Below are 25,215 nucleotides of genomic sequence, written 5' to 3' on the forward strand. Positions count from 1 at the left end.
GCTGTATTTCAATCAGCATGTTGTTTCATGATATATCCTACTTTTAGATTTTAGATTTTTATTCCTTTTCACTAAATTTGGAGGTTCTTTAAGTTGTTTTCAGTGTGGAAATCAGAAATTTTCTATAGACAATCATATTTAATTGCAAAAACTCTATAGAGTCCCTGCTATGTTGCTCATGCCAATTACACATGACTTCAGCAGTCAGTGGTCTCATCCTTGCAATTTTGAGACAGTCTTCAGCTCAATGTGGTACAGAGCATATATTCCAATTTCACTGCTTGCTGGGGCTTTAAGCTGTGCTTCTGTCTTAGTAGCAATTTGACTCTACGTATAATGTAGCAGCCTATATCAAACATGTTTCAGAAGGTGTGCAAAAATAGAGCTGAAGTAGAAACACAGCAAGCAAGAGATGTCATTCCATCAGGATGTTTTCTCCCATTTTTCATAATTTGCAGTTCATCATAATCATTACTCTAAATCGATTTACAGGCAAAAGCCATTATTCTAGGAACATATTCTGTACCCATGCTGCCCCCAAAACACTATTGCTCTCTGACTTCCAGCCAAAAACTTAGGACACCACACAATGTAATATAGCGAGTTGGAAGACTTGGTGAGCTATGTAATGGGAGAAGGAGAAATGAAGTCTCAGGAGGAGATTAATAAGTACAGTGGGAATCATTGACATTCCAGAGTATGAGGGAGCAGAGATGCTGCTCTGTGGAGGGTCTTCAGGATGAAGATCAGCAGCCTGAGCTGCATGTGGTAAAGGGGAAAAAAAAACCCACATCCTAATGAAGTGATTCAGTTCTGGAGTGAATTCCTCTCGCAGCTGTTTATAGCTGTTCCAGCTGGCTGCGCGGATTCATAAAGCAGCTTTCTGTGGTTTGTGTTTCAACAATGTGCTGTTGTACCAATTGATTATGCCTCTGTGGCCCATGAAGGAGGAATGCTATACCTTACCCCACAACGTTACCTTTTCTTCTGCAAAAAGGGAGCTGTTGAGTTTTGAAAGGTGGGTTTGCCTGTGCAGTGCCTTGCTCGTTTGCAAAGCTCGAGGCTTTTATCACTACTAAAAAAGAGGAGCTCGTCTATGCGTGGGGCTTCTCTGAATAACCCTGAAGCCTGCTTCCTGTCAGTGATATTTATATGGTGTTCTTAATGGTCAGGCTTCTCTTAGGGAGGTAATAGAGAGTGGTAGCTCGAGAGGATTGGCTTTCTTGTCTTCAGCTTTGTATCAGAGCAGAAATGATTGCAACACAGCCCCAGCACAGGATCCATGTCAGAGTGTGGTCAGTACTGTACAGCAGAATCCTCACATGTGCCCTTAACGTCTGCTCACAGAGTGCTCTTAAGACTCATAGGTTTGGAACTGGGAAGTAAATGAGGGGTGAGATGTTTCCACCTTCTGGATACCCCATAGGAGTTCCCTTAAGGGTGAATTATTTACCCTCAGCCAGACCCCTGTGTAATGTTCAGGATGTATTAGCTGCTCTCCCAAACCGGAGGATCTCATTTAGTGGAGGCAGTCAGGATGGTCTCTCCATACTAAGAAAGCAGACCAATGTCACCATGGTCTGGGAAGAAGTCCAGTAAGACACTGAGCCTTGCAAAGCCCTTGGAACTCCTGGTCAGACCAAAGCAGTGGTGCATCGAAACCCTTCATGAGTTGAATCCTGTACCTGTGCAGGTGGCTGAGGCTGTCATACCTCCTCATCGTTACCCAGTGTTGGACATGGGAAGCTTTGCATCCCTCTCCGGAGCACATGGGTATTTCTGTGACTGGGCACAGAGTGCTCCAAAGCGGGCAGAAAGCTCCCTCGGCTCCGTTTCCATCACTTGGGACCTGCCTTCCAACCAGAGCCGTTAAGTGAAGATAAGGCCAATATTTACAGTCTCGAGAGCTGGGAACTTTCAAAATGCACTTCTGAACACATTATTGAATTAGTGATAGCAACAAATCATTATCCAATTAATAATTAGCAGAATGTTATTCAACCATAATAGAGAAAAGCAAATTACAGAAGCATGCAGAATTGCTAAGCCCTGAGAAATTATTCATGACAGGTTTTTCTGAGTAGCCTAGTTTGTCTTGTTCACAATTAGTATCAGCTGACCTTCTGACATTTTCTAGGTGACTACATTTATATCTAATTAAGTCATGGCCTTATTTTCTGAGTGCTGTGATATCCAGTCGTTGTTCTTCCTTTATGAGTTTTGGGGGTGAGCATGTTCCTCTTCTCTTTCTCTCAGGTCTAATGATTTCTGTTTCCTTCTCTTGTCCTTTTGCCAGGACAATGCTCCTCCTTTCTCTCCTTTGAACAAAAGTGAGAATTTGTAAGACTTCGTTCTTTGCTGGATGCTTTTGAAGAATTTTTTTATGAAATGTAGAAAGACACATGTAGGGTTACAAACTTTGCCTTGGAAGCAGATTTAAGTTTGTCCCAGACTTGATAATACGATGAGGACAAAGTATAGGACAATAAAAATGGTCAGTCTGTAGCTTTTCTAGAGAGCAAACTTTGGGCTTTTGTCCTTTTGCGGCAATGATTCTCACTTTCCCTGATGGAAACCTGGCTGTTAAACTTGCCACTTCAGTAGGATTTAATTCACCTGCATCAAAGTGAATGTATCAGTTACCATGTGGACATACAATGAGTTTGAGCCTAATGCAGAGACTGATCACTGCTCAGAGAGGTTCACAGTCTGAGGCCCTGAACTTGCGGTGAGTTTTGGGGGAAATACTGCATTTGCAACTTGGGGGGAAAAAAAAACAAACATACCCCCCCCCCAACAGCAATCACTGCAATTCAATATTGGGTTAGCTCTTGATCATTGGGTACAACCAAATTAAGAAATATAAACCCCAGACTTTTCTGAAACTTACCCCCTTCTGCACCAAACCGTTAGTTGGATGTCCAGAAAAAAACACGCCATAGCTTTTTACATTTATTTCATGTGTCTGGCTTTTTTGATGGTGTACCACTTTATTTGAGCGGTGTCATTGTTTTCCTTGATGGCCCACTCAGTAAGCTCAAGGAATAACCTGCAGTTTCTAAACTGGGCTAATTCATTTCTCCTGGAGTTGGTTCATTTTCCTTTTCCTTCTTTTAATCTGGAAATGCAATTAGGAAATTACGGGTAGAGGTAACTATCTCCAACTATATTACAAAAATATAATTGATAATTTCCCTCAATTAGTCTTCCCATCAGAAGACTGGATTATCTTGCTTTCAGCTTACTGCTGCTCCAGAGGGTCTCTGTTTGCTGGTTGGCATTTGGAGCATCCTCTTTGGACGTTAAATTGTCCTGCTAATTGCAGCTCATCTGCTTCTTTCAATCTGTCAGCTGAATTCCTCATACTATTTTTGCATTTCCACCTCCTTTGTTTTGGATTATTTCATGTGGCTCCTTTGCTTCTCCTTTTTTTTTTTTTTTTTTTTTTTTTTTGTACTGTGCCAATTTTTATTTTTTTATTTTAAATCTTAGAGGAACATAGGGTGTCTCATCTGTTCCAAATCAAAGGCTGGGGATCTCTGTGCTGTTGCACAGAGGTTTAGCGTTTGATCTGATGGGGAATTTATGGAAAGCTGGAATTTATGAAGTGTGCTTATACTATTCAAATTCTGCTTTGCCCACAACAACAGGAGCCTGGAAGAAAGACACAACAGACAAATAGATCCTGGCTTTAAATCACGGAGCAGTTGGCTTCAACCTACAGTCACCTTAAAAAGCCTTAATTATCTCTAAGTGTTTGAAGGGCATGGCAGGGATGCTAATATACCGCGTTATTCTCAGTAGTAGGATGTTTTCTTCCCTGGTTTAGTTGCATCTAGACAAATCAAAGGGGGTTGTGGCTGCTGAGAGGGTTCCTGGGCATTTCTGCTGATGCAGAGGTGTCACTCAGAGCCTTCCCAACAGGTCCATTCCTGCTGCTACCAGGAAAGCTGCTGTCAAGGTCAGCCTTTGAGAATGTCACTTCTACTCCCGTGAGGACCTGGAGTGGGTGGGAGTAGCAAACATTTGCACTGGGAGGAGTTAAAAGCTTTGACGATGTGAAAGCTCAGAGCTGCTGCTGCTGGAGGAACATTCCCTGCTCCAAGGCACAGCAGGGCAGCATTCGCCAGCAGTGACGGCGCTGCCTATATCCGGCAGAACTGTGTCCCTAATGCTGAGGGTATGCAAAGGTCACAGAGCAGGCATTTCAACTCCTGCTGCTGAAAACCAGGTAGTATCAACACTCGTGAAGTCTGGTTTTCTGGAAGATCAGCCCACAGCAATGCTGTATTTCTGCTCATGGCGTTCCTCTGGGGCTTGCACTCCCTCACTTGGAAATCCTGGCCACCAGCTTGATGGACATGGCGTGACCTACCAGTGAGCGAGCACAAGGACCCACTGCCTGACCCTCAGGCTTTTATCTTTTTGCTTACCTGAAAACAACCTTACCTTCAATTCTAAAGCAGTAATTCCACATTTAGCAAAATTGCTTTGTTTCCAGCTGAAAGACACAGGATGCTGAAAGCATGTAAGTTAAAAGAGGATGAGTTATTTTAGGAGAAAATAAGACAGTTTCAGGTAGCTTTTAATTGCCGGTCTTCAATAATCTTTCTGCAAAACGATATTTGTGTATCTCAAAAAAAACCTATAAGCAGAGCTTAATAGATCAAAGAAATGGGACCTGAGTCTATCCTGGGCTGATAGAACACTTATCTTTTCTACAAGGTAACAATTATGGGAAAATCAAGTTGGAAAAGCTATGTAGATAAATGCCTATTTATTTTTGCAAGTGTATCTGTTTTGACATTTGCTGTAGTATAAATTTATTCCTGTGTGGTCAGTTTTATTTTGAAGAATGAAAATGTTGCAGAAGTCCCCAATTTTGTTTTGAAGTTCTTCAGTAATAGAAACTTTTCTGGACAGATGTTTCACCTGTTTTTGAAAATAAGCATTTAATTTTGGTTTTAGCCTAAACAAAATTGTATATTGAAATTTCATTTTTTTTAACCACAAACCATTAATTGCAGATTTGAAACTGATTTAGTTTTAAGTGATATTTTTGCTGCCACAGACAGCATCTAACAAACATCCACAAATTTTGCCTCTTTCCTGGCAGCCTCAGTCTTGACTGTCTCACTTCTTTTACAAAGAAAATTGGCAATTCTGCCTAGGCTGTCCTCTTCTAGCTCTGTACCTTAAACTTGACAGCCTCGGGATACCTTCTCCTCTTAAAAGTATGGCACCATTAGCTGATGGTAAGATGTAGGCTCAGTGTTCAGACTATGCTGCACCACCTCTGTTTGGCTTTTGGTCCAAATGAAATGCTATCCTGCTCTTCTTTCTGTCAGTTGTTTCTCCTGTGCCTCCCTGTGGCCTTTTGATTATAAATAAATGACTATTACTTACCAGGACAAAGCCTTTCAAAGACAGCTGGAGGGAGAAGTTTCAGCTAAAAATTCACCTTGTTTTCTGCCCATCTCATCCCCTGGCATGGGAATTAAGGCTGGCTTTGGATCACGTGTGTCTGAATGGCATTGCCAGCTGCAGACAGGGCTGTCCTACCCTGCCTTCAGTCCCCACTTCAGGACTCCTTAAAGCTGCTGTCACCTTTGAGTTTTTTTTTTTTTTTTTTTTTTTTTTTTCTATCTCAGAGCTAAATAGCTTCTAAATTTAGCCCTGAAATCCCATCTGGGTTCTCCTCTGGACCTTTCTCCGACAGTTCTACACGTTTCCGTGGGTGCGAAGTGACAATCTTAATTACAGCTGTGGCTGCCGATGGAGCTGTAGGCGTAAAGCTGAGCTGTAAAGGACCTGCCCTCTATTTCTTGTCTGTATACAAGACTTTTACTTATTGCTCTTATAGCAGTGCTCACAGAACAGTGCCTTTTCCCTATCTCTTCCTTTCCTTTTTTACCCATATCTACTCACAAGAAAACTTGGCCACAGCTCTTACTTGCTGGATGTTAAAGAACTATCAAATGAAATTGGATCAGAAAACAACTGGTTAGACATTGATGTTCTTTATGGTTTTTGTTTTTGGCAACAGAATCAAAGTCAAAAAGCCATGCAAGAAACATTATTTCTGAATGGGGCAAGCTGTCTATCAAAGAAGTTTATTTAAAGTAAGACTTCCCCTGAGGCACTAATACATAGCAATGCACATTATTCCAGATCTGTATCTTCTTACAGAAAGCGAGCATGTATCTTATGAGAAAATATTTAGAGGATTAGGTATTTGAGCACCATCCTCTGTAGGTGCTGCGTTTAGTCATAGTGATGTGCTATTCTTTTTTCCCCATCTTTCCTTTATGCTTTTTGCTGCATTCCATAAAGTGACCCTTTTGAAGAGGTGGCACTACCAGCCCATGAGAAGAAATGATTTTTTTACAGGACTGGCTTTCTGCCTTGGAATATTACGTGTTTTTTTTTTTTTTTTTTTTCAGAAGCCATTCCAATAGCTGCTGTCTGGGATAGTAGCGTTCCCTCTAAGGTGAATCAGGCTGCAGGCTTTCAGGGGATGAGCTGCCCATGTGCTGGGGCTTTCTACCTGATAGGTTCAGATGCGAACCCCCCGGGAGTACAGGCATGCACACGAGCACGTACTGCAGAGCAGCTGATGCGCCGCGAGCCTTTGCTTGCTGAACCACCTTTGCCCACCCTTGCTCATGGCCGTGCCTTTTGTTTCTATTATTAGGTTCAGTCAGTTTCTCTGTTGTTGACAGGTTGATTAAAACTTTTCCATGGGAGTTGAGAACGTTTTTGGTGTTGAAATAGTAACTCAGTGTGGAAGAAGTCTATCAGAGGCTCAGGACAGTTTGGATAGCAAGGTAATGCACTGGGCAGTCTACTGCTGACTTCTGCAGTAGGTACAGTAAAGGTATCTTTTTGAAATGTGGCCAGTCTCTTCGTCCTTAATAATGCATTTATCACAAATATGGCCTGGTACGAAGCAAGACTCTAATAAAATGTTATCATGCAAAGATGGACTCAGAATTACCATTTTTCTCTCCCTATGTATCGTTCCATTTAGTAGGTTATTCTGGAAGTATGAAGAAATCCTGTTTTCACTGAAATCATTTCATGAATGGAGTACTCTAATGTTAAAACCGCTACTTTTCCTGCTCATGGAGAGCTTCATGATCCCTTTGAGAGATGTGTAACTGAACTGGGAAGTGACATATATTCATGTAGTTCACAGGATTCCTCTCGTGTCTTACAAGGCTTTTTATTTTTCAATGGTTTTTAAGCTGGTTACTTTTTATTTAGCTCCAATGAGTAGGTCTGTAAGGCAAATAAATGGATGACAAGTCATTTGTAAATGGGAATTCACTCTGTTGTATCTTTACCGCTGGTAGGGAGCCATGTGCAACCTGCATGTAGTAGGCAGCGTAGTTGTTTACAGGGAGTGTTAACAGGATTCATGTTTGACATATTCTGAGGATTTTCAGAGACAAATTCATGAATTTCTGCTAGCATGGAGCAAGAATCCTCCAGAAATAAGAACTCCACTTATTGCATATAGGCAAGTGTCTAAATAAGATGAGCTGATTGCCAGGGCAGCAGTGAGTTTGCTGGGGCACAGCATACCACAATAAGGTTAGCATGGAAGGGGGAGATGGGCGAGGAGTGGGTATCTTTAAAGGTGCCTGATGTAGTCTGCTTAATCAGAGGTTGGGAGACAGATAGAAACATAACAATGGCTGAGTTTAGAAGCTTTGAAGTGAGCCTTAATTAAGGAAATATAGATAAAATTAAACTTAAGCCCAATCTGCTCTAAGGATTATTGTAATGATATTGATGAGTATCTTTCCTTAGCTTATGTCTGGGTGTGAGTTACACTTTGAAATCTCTGTTCTCCAACGTTTGTAAGCGCGGATGGTATAAATAACTATGAGCTTGGTTTACAAAGCTTCTCGTATCGTTCACTACAGACAGATTCCCTCTGGGAAATCTTGGATCTCATTTGTATTTAAGTAAACCAGGGGAGTGACCATTAAAAACTGTAGTATTTAACAAGATTGCATTGCTCTCAGCTTCTGTCTGGATGTATTGGCCAGGAAATGCTCCAGCAGGGGAGATTGAAGTGCACAACTGGAGTGCTCCAAGTCACGCTGCAAAATTGAAACAAAAATCTATAAGGAATTCAGCACATCAATACTCCGTGCGGGGGCCTGCTTACATCACGAAAATGTCCTATTTCCATCTCAAGGTCTTCCGTCATCTGAATGAGTTGTGCTGCTCTCCCCATGCTCGTGCTGAAGCTGTGAAAAGCCAGGAGGACTGGTCCTGTTCTTAACACCCTATTTCTATCAGATACATATTTTTTAGTACATCTTTATTTAAGGTCGGATGTCTTTGTGTCCCTGTATCGGTATGGAGGTAGAACGAAACTCCTTACTGGAGCAGGCAGGACATCACAACAGAATACCCTTGGTCAGGAGAGCCCAGGGCTGGACCTTGCAGCAGCTCTCTGCCATTCAGGGCAGTGCTCGCAGGTTTTCCTGGTGTGCATAATGGTTAGTGGCATCCTCAGAACAGCGCGAGCATAATTAAAGCATGTCGTTAGGTTTCTCATTTAGCATCAACGAGACAAGAAGGAATCGAGGCAGTGTATTGATTTAGATGTATTGATTTGCGAGGTCACTGTGTCACTCGCCTCCTGCGACGGCAGGGAGGGAGGCTGCAGAGGTCAGCAGGGGCTCAGAAACCTCTCACTGTCTTCCCAGGGGTTGGGTGACCTGTTCTTGAGCAGAAGCCCTTACACTTGTTAATTCTTCCCAAGTTTGTAAATTAAAGTACAAGTAACGTACGTTTAAAGAAAAAAAAAAAGAAAAAGGAAAAGAAAAATAGTCATCTTTTGCTCATTTTGCCGTGAACTTCCTTGATAATATTTATTGCAAATTTATCTAATTGCTTTGTGCTCCCTTCTGCAGAGTCATCTGGTTGTTTATGCTGTCTGAAATAATCGCAGTGTTACAGTGCACAATGCTTGCTAATTATCAGGGTACAAAGAAATGCATCAGCATTTCCTAGTCTGTAAAATGGAAACCGTAGGGTTGTTTTGCAAGCTAAGTTGTCTAAATGAGGCTCGCCTGTGTCTTGGGGTCATAATTTGGCAGCCGAAATTCGGTGGCATATTGTGTTGACAATGCTTGACGTTGTATGTTTAGGAACTGGCAGAAAGATGCTCTCCGTGGAGGGCCCCGAACTCCAAAACTGAGTATCTTGGTGTGCTCCAGCAGAGCCTGAAGGCACTGACCTTCCGGCCGTGTGCGATTTACTGAAGGGGGCAGATATTTTTGGTGCCATTTGGTGACAGCTTTCTCCCAGAGCTGGACCCTTGTCTCTTGAAGACGTTTCCCACCCGGTCCAAATAGCCCAAGTCTCTATTGATCTTCAGGGCACTCAGCAAAGCACATCTATTTTTGCAGCTCCTTTGGAATTGGGCCTTTGAGAGAAGTCAGATGTACGAGAAAGAGGGGAATTTGACGTTCTGTGGACAATTTAATTTTGTCTTCATGATGTATTGCAGATGTGCGTACAGCCTTCACAAACAGCCTTGTTTCATTATCTACATCTCATAATAATAACAATAATAAAAAGCAAACGTTATCTCGGGTTTGTTTTACCATATCTGCTTTTATTATGAATTGAGTCACCTGTAAGAAGATGTACGCTAAACAATTCTTAATGAAGTACAGTGGGGTGAATTTCTTTCCTTATATACAGAGGATAAATACACTGACAAAGGGAAAAAAAAAAAAAAAAAAAGGTATGCTGTTTTGTTTGGAGAAAGCAGATGATTTTCCCAGTTGCAGAGCGATGATCAAAGCATATAGGAAAACACAGCTGAGCTCCCAGCCTAAGCGCCATTGATCCTGGTGCATGAGTCTTTATTTGAGCAAAGACTTCCGTAAGACGTCGGGGCTCCCAAGCAGCCGGCCCACCCCTTCACCGCAGGGGAGCTGCTGCAGGAGGAGCAGGGATCATTTCCAGGACTCGTTTTGCGATCTGGAGCCCAGACAGATTTGTGCAGTGAATTTCTGCCCGTCTGTGTCGGAAGTTCCCCGCGAGATGAATGTACGCTGTGAGGTCCTGTTGATTCGCACTCAGAAGGCAGCAGACGGGTCTCTCTTCTCCGGAAGAGTTCTCGGTTTGGTTTGCAGTCTGCTGTGAGGAATGTGCTAATTAATGGAAATTTCCTTATTTAGTTAACAGATCAAATATAGCAACTAATACAGCTTGTATTTAAGTTAGGACAAGGTGTAGGCTTGCAATTTTTTTTTAAGAAAATGCAAAATCAAAGTAAATTAGAAATCATAATGCAAAGTCAGCACCAACCCGACTGCCTTGTCAGGATTTATAGAGGTTGTGAAATTGAACAATAAAACCAACCTTTGGATGAATTTCAATAACAATAACGATGAATTAAACTTACCAGCATGCTTTACGTGTCCTCTCTGGTCTATTTAGAATCTATAATCAGTCTGCTACGAGATAACGAGAGCATGTGCCTCTTTGTTGGGAAGAGCCAGCGGGAATAAACAAGCTAAGGTGGTCCATTATTCAAGCTTTGTAAAATATTTGATGCAGAAGTTATTTCTGCTGTTTTTTCGTTGTGTGTTTAATGAATGAATTCATTAGATTATCTCTTAAATTTCCCAGCTAGCAAACTAATAATGCATAAAATCTCCCAAGTCCTTGCATATTAGAAAAAGAAAAAAAAAAAAGATTAAACATTTATTCTGGCAATATTACATCTTTTTCAGATGCAACTAAAGTTGTTAGAAACTTTAAGAATCCCAGATTTATTCTGCTTAGTTTCCTTCAGTTAATAATGTTTGCCCTTGGAGCAAGGTTTAAATGTTTGGACCAGGACTGCTGAGGACGAGGTGCTCCTCTTGTGGCTCATGAACCGCGGGCTGCCCTGGCTGGGGCATGGTCAGGGTGCCATGGTCAGCTGGCAGATCCCATCACAGCTGCTCAATGCAGAGTTTTAGCCCGAATTAAAACACCAGCTTGCTTTGCGTTTGATCCCAAAGCTTCAGCAGAGCAGAATCTGGCCCACTGAGTGCCATGGTCCACCAGGTCTCGCTAATGAAGTCCCTAGCTATTAGACTTCCAGCTCCGCGTGGATTTACTGGTCTTATTCTACATATTTCACAGCCGGTTACCAAATAGCAAAATTATTCATTTTTTTTTTTTTTTCCCTCTACCTTTGGTCTGTGTAATTAGAAACATTTCTCCTGTGTCACTGTCCACTTTGCTTCTCCTGTGTTTGTAAAGGGTGATCTCTTTTATCCGAGAGGCTCCAAGGGAAATTACTTGTGTTATTACTAGCGGCAGTAGCGGTGATGCAGGATTGTCCCTCTCTTAGTAATGACCTTGAATTTTATGAAGCACCTCAAGGTTTACTAACAAGGGTAGAACTGCTAGAAGTTTGTTAATTGAAATGATGAAATATGCTAGAGAGGATACAGATGAGTTTAAAGCCAATTCAATTAGAAGTGCATCTGTTTCCAAAGCTGCCGGAGGAATGTTGTTTATTTTCCCATCACTTTTAAGTCTGCCTCTTGGAATCCTTTTGGCACTTTTGTTTAACGCTGCACACAGACCTTACACCCTCGGAAAATTTATCATTTGGAAGTGCAACAGTCAAGTGGATGTCAGCATCTCACATTAGCCTATAAACCTACTAATTGCCTGCTTCTCCCACCGTGAGCCAGTTGCGACTGCGGAGGGGGACACAGACGGATGCTGCAGACCCTCGCTGGCTGTGCCGTGTGTTGTTTGGGTAGGTTTGGGTAGATGGGAAGGACATTGTGCTACTGAACAAATCCATCCCCCTGTGCTCTGACATCCCACAGACCATCATTCAGTCACCTCCTCGGCTCTTTTGGGTTGCACAGCAAAAATGAGACGAGAACAGCTTCTAAACCATGCGTTTGAGCCTGCTCCTCCAACATCCACCAAACTCTCATCCTTGCTTTATTTATCTTCCTTCTCCTGCTTCACCTTTTTGGGTTGCACAGAAAAAAATGAGACAAGAATAATAGTTGTTACATCTTGTGCCTCCCCAGTGCATCCTGTGTATTCTGCGGGTACTTTGTTTATTATGGACACCTGGGGAAGAGACTCCATTTGTGGCTTGTAGAGCAACAAGCACATTGTTCTTAATGAATAAATAATAATAAAATGAGCTTGGCAGCCTAGCTAAATGCATTGGGTCATCCTATTATCTTGGCAATGTCTCAGTACTAAAACAATAGCACTTAAACATTTTAAAAAAAACAAAAAACAAAAAACTTATTTGATCAACCAGTTCATGTTTTTCCTGTCAATTCAGGACTATTCCCAGTAAGGGGGTTTCAAAGTGCTTACTTAAGTTTCCCATGCATTGGAGTTTCTGTCGCTACCTCCTGTGACACCTGTGCTCCAGCTCAGTCACATGCAGGTGCGTGATTCAGACAGTGCAGAGGTTCTCATCTGTAGTCTCTAAATTAAGTGAGCTTTAGTGTAATGGTATTTGAGCTTTTGAGGAATAACTAAAGAGGAAGGAAGCTTCAAAAGAAGAGCAGACATGTGGAAAACAGCCTGGGTAGAGCCGATGTCTTTTTCCATAGAAGGTCTTGGAAACTCAAGAAATCTTTCATACCGGGTTCTACAGATGGGAGGAAAATGGGGAACGCCATGGATGAGTGAGGTGCTTAAGGATGATGTTGACAAAACCATATGAGTAAGCTCACCCATGAGTTAATCTCCCCAGGCTGAGTGACAGTGACTCAGAGATATGTGCACGCTCTTTCCTTTATTCATGTTCTGTTACAGTCAAAATATTTCTCTGGTTTTGGTCTGTGTCTGTGTTTTATTGTCACTTCTACCGTTAATAGCCTGAATGTAGAATTTGTTATTAATAGCTGGTTTTAATAATACATCTTGTTTTATTTTTTTTTCCTCTCTTGTGTTATGCACCCTCCCAGTGCTAAAAGTTTGCGAGAAATGCCAAATCGAGGTTTGTTGTGTGTATCCAAACTCAACTCTCTTCAGCCCCTTGACACTGGCAAGCCATTGCTTGGCTCCTACAGAGAAAACCAAATATCCCATTCTAATAAGTAATGGAAGGGTTGGAGATGAGCTGAGTACAACATTATTTACTAGTTTCTTGTAAAAAGATATCCATAAAGACATTGCATGTCTGAGCAGAGAAGATTCATCACAGAAAGATTTTTGCAGGAATTTATCTTATTGAATGAAATCTTTGATCATGGGAATCTCAGCAGCGGATTGACCTCAAGTGGTTGACAGAAGATATAATGATGGCTTGTGAGAAGAGCTTAGAAGAAGGTTATATTCCCATTTTGATTCTTTAGCACTGTCGAATATGGAAATTTGGTTTCTTTTGGGCAGTAAGGTAATTTAATGCTCTATTAGCTGGATATTATTTATTAATACTTAATTTATAAATATGGGTGAGGAAACTCAAAAAAGAATAAGCTGGCTTCAGCACCAGGAAGTCTTTAGAAATCCTGTGGTCTGAGGGATCCCCACAGCACTTTGCTGCAATGAAGTAGAAAAGATTTCTTTAGTTTTGTTTATTATACTTTTCCTTTATCTTTCTTACTTTTCTATTTTTTATTATATTTCCTTTTATTACAGAGGTAGATCTTGAACTGCCAAAAGGCTTAGCCCATTTTGCCTTCACTGATAAGTTGATAACCCCTCTGTCTAATCCTCCTTTAAAACAAGGCACTTTCTTTGTTTCTGTTGAGAGTTAATTACCTAGGCTGTCACACAGCCCAAGGAAAAATGATATTTCATACGGTGGTGGAAGAGAACTCTTTGGAGAACTGCCTAAGAAATGCTTCTCATAAATCTATCATGAGAAAATTTCTTTTACTTATCGTAACGTCTTATGAACTGCTCTGAGTGGCAACCTAAGCGGGTGGAATGGAATGTTAGTGGGAAATTGGGGAGCTTCATTTTGGGACAAAAGTGAGTCTATTTTGGAAATATTTGTCTATGTGCGTGCGTGGGTATAATGTCAGCTAGATGAGAATACAAAACATGCAAAGTTGAATGATCTCAGATACATGATCACCACTGTAATGGGTTTGGTAGGAAATAATTAAGATGCCTAACGCCAGTGGCTTTGAAGCCACAAGTGAAAAGGCAACGCAACTCACAGAGATAAGAGGTAGCAAAGTGAAGCAGCGCACGCTGTACGGGGACAGCTGTGCAGCTTTAGGAAAGAGTTCCAGCAGGAACTGCTGTGCAGAAACGATCGCAGCTGTCAGACTAACGGGGTGGCTGGGCAAAGGAAGAGGGAACAGAGTACCAGCATGAAGCAAAAGAAAGAAGAAGTAGAGCGTCATTGAACTGAAGGAGGGAACTATTGTTGTTTCTATTTTATTTTTTTTAAGGCTGTGTTTGCAAAACCAATGTCAGTATTTCTTGTACTCCTAGGAGGGGGATGTTTTCTGGGTGGGAGATGTCTAAATAAGTCTGAAAGCTTTCTTGATAATGAAGACCAGGAGGGAGGCAGCATGCTGCTGCTGTGGATTGATGCTCTGGATGTAACACGGTCCTGGTTTAAAGTCAGCAGCAGGTTTGGACACGGCAGAGCCGGTAAATCCAGCTGCCAGGCAAGACTAATCTCCCTGTCTTGGCTTCAGCGTTTCCTGGGTGTTCAGGGCTCTTGTCCAGACGTTGTGGAGGGAAGCTGTTTCTACTTTTTTTAATATATTATTATTTCTTGTGCATATTTCTGTTTCCCCCTGCTGTTGTGTCTGTCATCTTGATAGAGAGGGGAGAAATCCTTCTTAAAAGCGTAGTTAAATCAGTTAATTTGGTATTCTGCAGGTAAGGAATACATAGGGAGCGTTAGTGGGCTGAAAACCAAACAAAATAAAGGACATAAAAATGAGAAATGTCAGAAATACAGTATGGATGAAATTCTGTTATTTCCATGTCCGTAATTACTGGAGCTGTCAGAAGGACTAAGCCTTCTGTAATAAGGGCTGATCTTAGCAGCCACTGACTTTCATGGTTGAACATGAAATCTCTTTTTTGTTTAAATCAGAATAGTATGTAGAGACATGACAACCAGATAATAGAAACTGGAGGAGAATGAATGCAGCGTGGTGAGCAGGGATGCTCAGGAGCTCCTAAACAAGCTGTGGGGCTGTGTCTGTGTAGAGGAAACCTGGTTTTGTCCTAAGAAACCCTTACTGGGTTTTAGTGCAGTAAGGTGTCTGCTATTCTGACTTCAGGTGATCCTGGGAGCACTTTTATGTCAAGTCAGGTGAAGGTGAATGCCATTTATGAAATGCAGAATAGTCAAAATGGTTGCAAAGATGTATAAAGAGAACTACCAGGAAAAAGAGGGAGTCGTGTTTCCTCTCTTCTCCCAAGAACAAATCCCACCTGGATGCAGCTGGCTGGCTACAGACACGTACCTTGTGCATCTTGGTGTAGCTGCCAGGAGCACAGCCCTGGTGAGTCCACTGGCCGTGGGATGTCTGCTGGGAAGAGAGCCTCCAATTCCCTGCCCAGGGTGGCCATAGAGACCGAATAACACTGTAGGATCACAGAATTAGGCAGTACACTTAGTTCTCCAGAATATATTATGGCCAGATTCTCATAGGAAGGATAATTACCACCTGCTGTCCACTGCCCACTTCACAACAGACAATTTTTGCCAACGTGCGTCCTTCATATCAATTAGTTTTATCGTGGTCATCCTAATTAATAATAATTGGACTAAACCAATAAATTAGTTTTAGTCACTGCTGTTCGTTACAAATAAAATCATTATCTTGCATTGGGAAAGCGTTGACAGTCTGCCAAATTTCTTCTCTTTAAGAAGTTCTCATTTTGGGTTGATTACACAGACTTCAGAGACATTATATCATCAGAGTTCACGAGCTGTGGTGATTAAAATCTCTCTTAATTTTTTGGTTTAGGTTACATTGAAGAATCTTGCACGGTTCCTTGCCCATTTGATTGCAAATTAAGCGATTGGTCCACCTGGACCCCTTGCAGCTCTTCCTGTGGAACAGGGGTGAAAGTCCGATCCAAATGGCTTAAGGAGAAGCCCTACAATGGAGGTCGCCCCTGCCCCAAACTGGATCTCAAGAATCAGGTGAGTGGTGTTAAATAGCCAACAGAAATCTCAAGGTGCTTACTGTAGTTTTAACTAGGATCTTAAAGGACTGAGCTGGTGAAGAAATTACAAACAGGAGCTATCTCAGGGAAAGGAGTTTTGGGTTTTGTAGGCACTCCTAGAACTTCTTGAGGATTGAGGGGAAGATACTTATGTTACAGCAGAATTTAACATGAAACACCTCATTTCTTATATAAAGACAGTTTTTTATCTACCATAGCACAGGAAGCCCTGGACAAATAATCCCACCTGGGTAGCGTATAAACATCAGAGAACTGAGATGTCACGGACATTTTAAAAATCTTTAATTCTTTCTGAGACTATGGGAGCAGCAGAAACATTTGTTAAGTATATATTACTATTTTTGGCAACATTTCCCTTAGACACAGCACAAGTTTCCTTCAACATTAGTCTCTGTATATTCAATATTGGAAGTGTCCCATCAGAGGAAAATAATCTCTAAACTGCTGCTTTAAGAGCAAAAAACAACAACAACATGTATTTAAATGACATTTAATTCTGTATGCACTTCTACAAAACTAAGAGAGATTTCCTACACATACTGATTAATTCTTAATGCTAATTAACACTGATGAAGTACTATTAATTTGGCCCGCTCTTTCAAATTCAACTATGAAAATTAATTAATAGGACAGAAACTGTCATGCCAAAGGGACTTGATGTATATTATGAATATGTGAGTGTGTATATATCTATACCATATGTTGTACAGTATGTGTAGAAGGCTTTTAACAGTCTTCCTACGAAGATGTATTTGGATAGTGGCTTGCAGGTGCTAGAGCTGCTGGATCCTGTTTACTGTGCAATCGCTGCAGCAGCAGTCGTGTCCCGGGAGGCAGCACCACTTCTCCCACCTGATTCTCAACTTGCTTAATTTTCCTCACAGTTTTTTTTTTTTTTTTTTCCCTGTGAGAAGCTATTTAAATATTTTTTTTTTTTTTTTTTTTTTTTTGCTTATTACTGTTTGAAATTCATGGGCAGTAGACTAACAGAAGAAGCAAGAACTAAGAAATATAAAACTGCAATAAAGTGTATGTTGTCCATACCTCAGTGCTTTCCTTAATAGATCAGAGAGATCGCCAGAGAAGCAGAATGAAATCCCACAGTAAGTTGTTAGGTAACAATAAGCTCCTTTGTAATGAGAAGATACGGGGATTGTTACCCATAGACACAGCAGACTACTTCTATTAAAAGGAAACATTGCTGTAAAGTGTTGCCTATTCCCACACACATTAGCTTTGCTAATTTCAAAACCCTTTTGGAAGATACTGGAGGAAAGAAGTGGTTTAAACTTGGAAATTATGTCTCTGTAAGGTTTATCGGCGTTATGGCTGGTATTAATGTAAATGGGGCTGGTGCTTTTTGCCTCTTTACCAGGAACACAAGGCTTGATCTATATGTATGTGTATATATTTACATACACATGTGTGTGTGTTTGTATTTGTTGGCTCCCCAGATGCTTCTTAATCCTTTGTGCAGTTAGGAAGGAGTCTCGCTCTGCACCCACTGGACTTTGACTTCCAGCACTGACTTAGAAATGCTGAAGTCCTTTGGCACATTGCAGCATGCAAAAGTTGTCTGCTGAGATGGCAAACTGGGTTAGCTGATTGTACTGATGTTTAACGAAGCTGGACACATATCTTTAATCCAGGGCAAGGCAGATTGTCTTCTTTTTCTCCGAGGTGGGCAGTGTTTAAATCCTAGAGCAAAACTCTCCAGAATTCTGTATATATTGTGACTTCCTAATTATTTTTACATAATCCCATAATCTGGGTTAAATACCTGAAATACAATACTTGCTTTTCTGTGGTGTCAGGCATGAGAAAGCTAAGTCACCTTGGTGCATGATTTTCTTTATCTTTTGCTGGTGACAATGCTATATTGTGTTTTATGCTCTGATAAATACTTTAGACAATGTAAAATCAAGAATAAACCTCCTCTAGGTGCCAGTAGATTTCTTTTATTATTTCCTCCAGTATTTTAGTTATCTTTTTAAAATTACTGTTTCTGAGCTTGAGTCTTGTTATTGCTTAATCCACTTACTTTGGAGAACCCTCCATTTTCCAGTATCTTACAATTAAAACCCTTGGTCAGTTTGTGTCTTTTCCTCATTAAGCCTAATAATTTTTTAACTCTCTTCTTTTGAAAGGTGTTTTCTAGGCTTGTTGTCAGACCCCTTTAAGTCCTTTTTATTATTATTATTATTTTTTTTTATTTTTTTCCCCAATGCCTTTCAGATATTTGACATGAATTTAAGTACAGAGAGCGTAACCTGAAGCACTATTCCAGCAGTTCTCTCTTACAATTTCCCATTGTTTCCAGATCCCTGCCAATACAGATACTTCAGCAAGGCTACAGCTTTAGAGAGAAGGGCAATTTGTATGATCAAAACAATTTATTGATTGATATAAAAATTATTGATTCATAGAAACCTTTTTACAGCACACTGTCCTCCTAGAAGCAGTTCAGTCATGGTAGTGCAGTTCGCTTGTGTATTTAGAACAGAACTTTTTTGCATAAATTTAATTTTATACTGAGATAATGAGACATCCTGTTCCTGCCTTATATTCCATGGGGTTTACGCTCCTAATTCCATGGAGTTTTTTGGCTCTTCTGGCAGTAAATTCAGCTGGTGCTAACAGCATGCCATTGGAGCCCTGGCTGCTTGCTTGGAGCCAGACACCGGGGCTGCTCCTGTGCAAAATGGGGTGGGGGACCTGAGGGCTGCGCCCCTGTCTGGAGGTGCCTCTCCCTGATAACAAGAGGATCTTGAAACCACTCTTTCAGATGTCTTAAGCCCATTCTGCCTACAGAGCTTCTCATTCAATCTTTTCATTCAATAGAGCTTCTCTGGTGCAGTAGATGTGAGAAGTAAACTCTGAGTTATCACTCGATTTGATACGGTCACTTTAACTTTCAGCTTGCTCTGTATTACTGCCCCATGAAATTAGATAGCCAATTACAATATTTGGGGGGAAGAGATGACAGTATTCTAATGCAAATCCATGTGATATGTTGAATTACTTTTGTCTTGTACCTCTAAGTGTTTGAAAATTGTTTAAGAGTTAGTTAACTATTTTTTGCTAAATCTTTTAAAGAAAATGGGCATTGCATGTAGAAGTTGTTGAGCTCTTATCTAAGGCTATGATTGCTTCTGAACAGCCGATTGGATTATAGGGTCAGCTGGCAGATGTTCTTGGCTGTGCATTGCATGTTAAAAGAGTTGTAGCATTTACATTTCTCTATTTCTGCTGTTATTTGAATGCACTTACACAGCATGCAGTTGCTAAGCTATTTAATATGTAGTTCTACATGACTAAAGGTTAAATATGAGTTATGGGGAGTTTATTGCTTGAATATTCTTTTATAGGTTTTCAGGATTACTACAAGAAAATGCATTTTCTTTTAAAGACTCACGAATTCCAAGGATTATCTTTCTATTGATTGTTCTAATATATATTCTTGTCAAGATTTTCCCTCCTTTTCCTTCCTCCCCCTCTTGCTCTTACCTGCTCCTGCTAAAGGACAAATATCATAGCAAATGGTTTATTGCCTTTGTATATATAGTATATATTTAAGCAAACATTTTTAAAGGATTAAGAGCCTTTGTAAAGGCAGGCATAGCAGGGAAGATGTATTTGAAATTTAAGCTTACTGCTTTATTTAAAATGAAGATTTTTTTGTTCTTATTGACATTTTCCAGTTTTCACTCTGGATTATGAGAAATACAAACACCCGCACATTACAAATGAAAGTATTTTTCCTGAAATTGAATGCACAAGTTTAATAATCAGGAAAAGGAGGACAGTGGTACCTTTATAGTTCAGACCTCTCAAAAACAGGTGTGAAGATGTATGATTTTCTGGTAAACTTTTCATAGAAAACGACTGGTTTAGTTCAACTCACGCTTCCAAGGGAAAGGTTTGTTTGTTTGTTTTTGATTAGCAAAAATGTGTTAAATTTCAAAAGTAAAAAATATTACAAAATTATAAGCTTTGAAAACTCACCACTGGAACGTGCAAGACTGGATAGGTTTGAACCCTGATGCTAACTGTAGAAGTCACTATCTTTTGGAACCAAACCTGGGCTTGGGTGGTGGGGAGGGGGTCACGTATGTGATCTTTCCTATTTTCTAATCTGCAGTGTTAGTAAAGGTTTGTTCAAGAAAGACCTTTTGTTAAGATGTTTCTAGGGCTTCTTACACTTCCTCAAAAAATATTATAAATAAGCAACACAGCAGCATGCAGACTACGGTTTGATTTACATTCATAGTGGTTTCTCAAGGCAATTTTTGGCTCGCGTTTTGCAAGCTAAGTTTCCATGATCCAAAAATGCCCCGACTCGTAGCTTGCAAGCTTTAGACTGTCAGAAGAACTCTGCCTAAGGAAGAGCAATGTAGCATGTCTTATCACAAGACACTGTAATGAAACAAGGTCCATTTTCAGTTAGGTAGGTAACTGCTCTCAGAAAAAGCAATAATTTTGCATACAATAAAGTTTCTGAAGAAGCAACATATAGCACTACTGTATTTCTCCTGTTTGTCTTCCTTCACGTTATATTCCAGTACTTACCTGCTGACAGAAAATATTTGCAACCTCTGTGCAAAACCTTTATCTTTATGCCTCCTATCTGACTGTGAAATATTACAGTAGTATTTTTTCTCTTAATTTTGAATGTCTGTCTATAAAAGGTTTTGGTTTTGTGTTTTATTTTGTTATAATAGTTGCACTCTTCTCTTGCATAAATCTATCTTTTATGCATATACAAGCATGTATTTATCTATGTGTGTGTGTGCATGAAGCATTTTCAAAAATGTCAGGTTCCTGTGCTACAAGTTAAGTTTGAACCCAGTGTTCTTTCATTGCTGCCAAAGAATTAGCTCACATCCAGTTCCTGGGTGGATATCCCTTACATTTTAGTGTCAGAAATCTGTCTTCAAGAGTATAATCGATAATATATTATCTATAAATAGCTCCTGCATAAATTACTTCTTTTACAATACAGATTGCTGATTGTCAGAAAGTCACCACACTTTTTGGAAGGCGCTCATAAATGGATGCCAGTAGTTTATTCCTGAGCCCTGTCACAGGCTGCTGTACCACCAACTGGGGGAGATCCCTTTCTGTGGCACACAAGGACATGGCTGACCTATATTTTCCTCTAGCTCTATCAATGCTCATTTGCTTTGTGTGCAACTTAACTGCTGGAAAGAAAGTTCTGTCCTTACTCTCAGTTTTACCTTCAGAAGATCAGATTTCCTCCCACTCAGAGTTAAAGGAAGGAATTACACTATAGAAAACGTTTGTCCTCTGATTCAAGGACATTCTTATAGTATCATAAGAATTATATATTTTTTTGCCTGGTGCAATCATGTGGGAGAATTTTCAGTCTCAAAAAACAGTGAAAACTTCATGGTTTCCTTACACATTTCTTTCTGTGACTGGAAGTTTCAATACTTAACTGTAATTCAGTTCATTAAATGGGCCAAAAGTAGCAAGCCAATTCTGTACAGCCTGAGTGCTATGTCCCCTTCCTGAAAAAAGTGTCTGAGAAGCCTACCAAGTGAAGCGGTACTGCTTCCTTTGCTAAAGGAAATAGAGCCATTTCCCATGTTGTCCTTCAGGATAATAACCTCTAGCATGTACTCTAATTCCCAGCATGTATTAGTTTTGCATCCAGTTTCAATAGCTATCCACATTTGATTTTAATTTCTCCTGCAAGTTTTCTGGTAAAGAAAAAGTAACGTAAGCGTATTTTCCCAATTGCCATTCACAAAAAGCTTCATCCTTGTAAAATGGAGCCATCTGACAACTTCCTGGGAAGTACTTTTCACTTTACCAATTATTCTGATAGCTCTTTCACACTCCTCTGTAACGATAATCCATATTAATAGATGCTGTAATGCTATTTTCTGTAATTATGAGAATATGTGCACTTTCTAAATTAAATATCACGCTATGTCAGTCTAATTCTCAGAATTGCTCTGAATCCACAAAAATTAACACCCTTGTGCTAACTGACTAAACTGCATTTTTCTGTCTGCTACAGACCCTACCAACTTCTTCATGAAATGTGGATCAAAGCAGGACGTTTTGCTGTAAAAGAAAATGATACATTTGCACCTCTTGAACTGAAAATTGACCCATAATTATTTCTGATTGAAGTGCAGAGTTCCTACTTTTGTTGTTGAAGAAAATAGTAATTGTTTAATGTGATAACATACTGCAAATGTTGTGAAAGATGGGAGTTACACTAAAAGGGCTTTGTCCTATTTGCTTTTTGTACAGAGGAGATAGAATTAAGTGGGAAATCAGCCATAGGAGGTTGGGTTGCCCAGTGGGCAAAGTATTAGTGTTTCACCTAAGGAACTGAAATTAAATTGGTTTAGGCAATATTTTTTAAGGAAAGAAGTTTGGTTTGTACTGAATCTCTTGTGGACAATATGTCATGTTGGAGGACCAGCGTGTGCTGTATGTCATAAATCAGCGTGACAGCGTCTAACACTGAGACTGAACTTACTCTTGCTTGTCTTTGTCTTAGGAGCAGAAGAACACAGAGGACTGATGCCTCGGTTGTTCCTTGGCAGCAGATTTAATCTCATTCCACCCCCCACCACCACCTCTTCCTCCTTTTAGAGTGTTTTCTATTTCTTTTCCAGAAAGTTTTGTGGTAGAATTTGTCCTCAGCTGTAGGTTCACGATCATTCTGGAAGGGAAATACTGCATAACAGTTAAAATAAGTAGGTAGGTTTTGCTCTGATTTGAACAAACACAAGAATATTCAGAATAAAACATGTTGGTCCATCTTCACCATTTCCTATGGTAGAAGAGGTGAAAAACACAGCTATTTGGCATCATGTGTTTTATCACGTTACTTAGTCTTCAGAAACAGTAAATTACAGAGAGAGGTATCACTTCTCTTCCTTTTGGCAAGTTAAATGAAGAAGTTAACATGTTTTCTTTCACTCTGCACTCTTATAATTTTGGTGTGTACAAAATTGGTTTCTAAAATACTATTTTGCTGATTGAGAAACAATGTTTTCTATAACAGAAGACATGAATATGGAAATTTCTTTTGAAATAGATTCCAAGTCAAGTAACGAAATTAATTGCAATAATTTATAGTTCTATAGGACTTGGCAAAACTTTTCAAAACTTTTTGAAGTATGAGCTCAACAAGATCTTGGCATTAGACAGGAGTAGATGAAGCAGGAGGCAGCCCAGCTCTGTGTCAGGTCTTGGGAGGTGTGTGTGCCATCTGAACCACAGTGCCGAGCACCCAGATGGAACGAAATGGGGCTTGGGTTGTGTAGGACAATTGGGTTGAGTTGGTGATGGTTTTGGCTTGATTTAGCATCCACCACCGTCAGAAGCCAGTGCAAGGCTACTCTAGGTAATAAAGCTGTAAGAAAGGACGTCACAGCTGTCTGCCCCAGCTCTGATGCTGGGAAAATTGGGGTGAAGAAATGGGTTTCCTCTCTGCAGGGCAGAGTGTGTCACATATCCTTTGGTCAGCCAAATCCAAGTCTGAATGGGTATCATACGGACCTCTACACTGAGGTCTTCTGTGCTCAACTCTGCTGTGGGAGCATCTCCAGCTTGGTTATTGATTAAGATTTTAGTCACTTTTTCAGTTTTCAAGTGGGCAGCACCGTCTCTTGGAAGGACTGAATTTTCTTCTAAACGTGTAGCAAATTCTGTGTGGCCCTGGTTTGAAGTCTACTAAATTCAGTTGCTTGATTTTCTTCTTAGAGGAATGGGGCTTCTTAAAGATGGCCTGGCACTCCTGCATGCTGTGAATATATTCTAAGTTTCAGAGCAAAAAATTCCTGCATCTTCACTAAGTCTATGATTTTTGCATTATCTGACTTTTATGAGTAAGAGGCAATGATTTGAAATGAAGTTACTGTTTAAACAGGGAGAATGGACAAGAAGATCTATGTTATGCTATCATCTGTCAGAGCTACTAGGAAGCCTGGCGATGCTGAGACACTTCTTGCATTACGATCCTTAAAATAACCCTGATTTTGCCTTTTTAAGTGTTGAATATATCTGTGTTGTTCCGTGTACAGCGGCTATCATTGATTAATACTTAACAAGTGTTAATAATTTTTCTGGTGCAGACATTTCTTGTGGCCATTTCCCAGAAATTATACCCATATCATTTGCTCAGTTTGCTTTGTTTTATGTAGTGTGGCTGACTGATAGATTCAGGAATGGATTTTATTTTCTTTTTATGTTGCTTAATTGGTTTCCTCCTCTAAGACAACAGAATAAAAGTGAGGACGACCTTCTGTATGCCTCTTGATGTCTCCTCACATGACTGCGAGGATTGTGCTTGGCTTCCCACCAGCTAGACGTGTGCATTTGAGCTGCAAGCTGAATACATGAATCTTGCATCTTTTTTAGGTGACAGCATCAGGATCATCAGCATTACCAGGCTGATAGCTGGAATGTGAGCCACTTTGTGATTTTAGATTTCGAGCCCAATTACAGCTTTCTGAGTGATTGCAGATACAACCCCCACGTCAGGGAGGTCTGGTGTTTTCAAGGGATGTTTCCCAAGAATTGAAATTCATTCTGGTCACATACTGGTAGGTCTGGGGGAAAGAAAGGAGAAATTGTGTTAACTGTAGAGCTGTGTAGGGCTGTCCCTGCCTCCTGAGGTGCCTGTTGCAACAGGCACGCTAAGAAAGCAGCTGCAAATACGGCTCTCTGGGAGAGTGCGATATGGATGGAGCCCGTGTAAGCTAGGGAGTGTATACACCTCCAGTCCCAGTGAAGGATTTTAGTTTTTCCTGATGTTCTTTCCGCTTCCTATTCTTCCATGGTAAAGCACAACTAAATGAAAACAAAGTCTGCAGGTGCGTCCTCAGCCCCCAGCAGCACCCCAGGTCCTAAGGGGAGAACCTGGCTGTTAGGGCTCTGTGGTTTACGTACAGACCACGAATAGATTCAGCTAATCCTTCCTCATTTCTTATAGATCTTGACATGTCTTACTGTTACAAATAAGTATGTTGAGGGCTATAACCA

General features: G+C 40.5%; 1 protein-coding gene across 3 annotated transcripts in view; it reads left to right on the forward strand.

Moving 5' to 3' along the window:
• The window catches only part of THSD7B (thrombospondin type 1 domain containing 7B), a 309,975-nt gene that overhangs the window by 215,819 nt on the left and 68,941 nt on the right, over positions 1 to 25,215 (forward strand). For all 3 annotated transcript variants that reach the window (XM_035331980.1, XM_035331981.1, XM_035331983.1), the window contains exon 16: positions 15,963 to 16,141. In XM_035331980.1, the coding sequence (XP_035187871.1) occupies positions 15,963 to 16,141 (179 nt within the window). The remainder of the gene's footprint in view (positions 1 to 15,962; positions 16,142 to 25,215) is intronic.

Source organism: Oxyura jamaicensis, chromosome 7, assembly GCF_011077185.1.
Source record: "Oxyura jamaicensis isolate SHBP4307 breed ruddy duck chromosome 7, BPBGC_Ojam_1.0, whole genome shotgun sequence".
Classification (NCBI taxonomy): Eukaryota; Metazoa; Chordata; class Aves; order Anseriformes; family Anatidae; genus Oxyura; species Oxyura jamaicensis.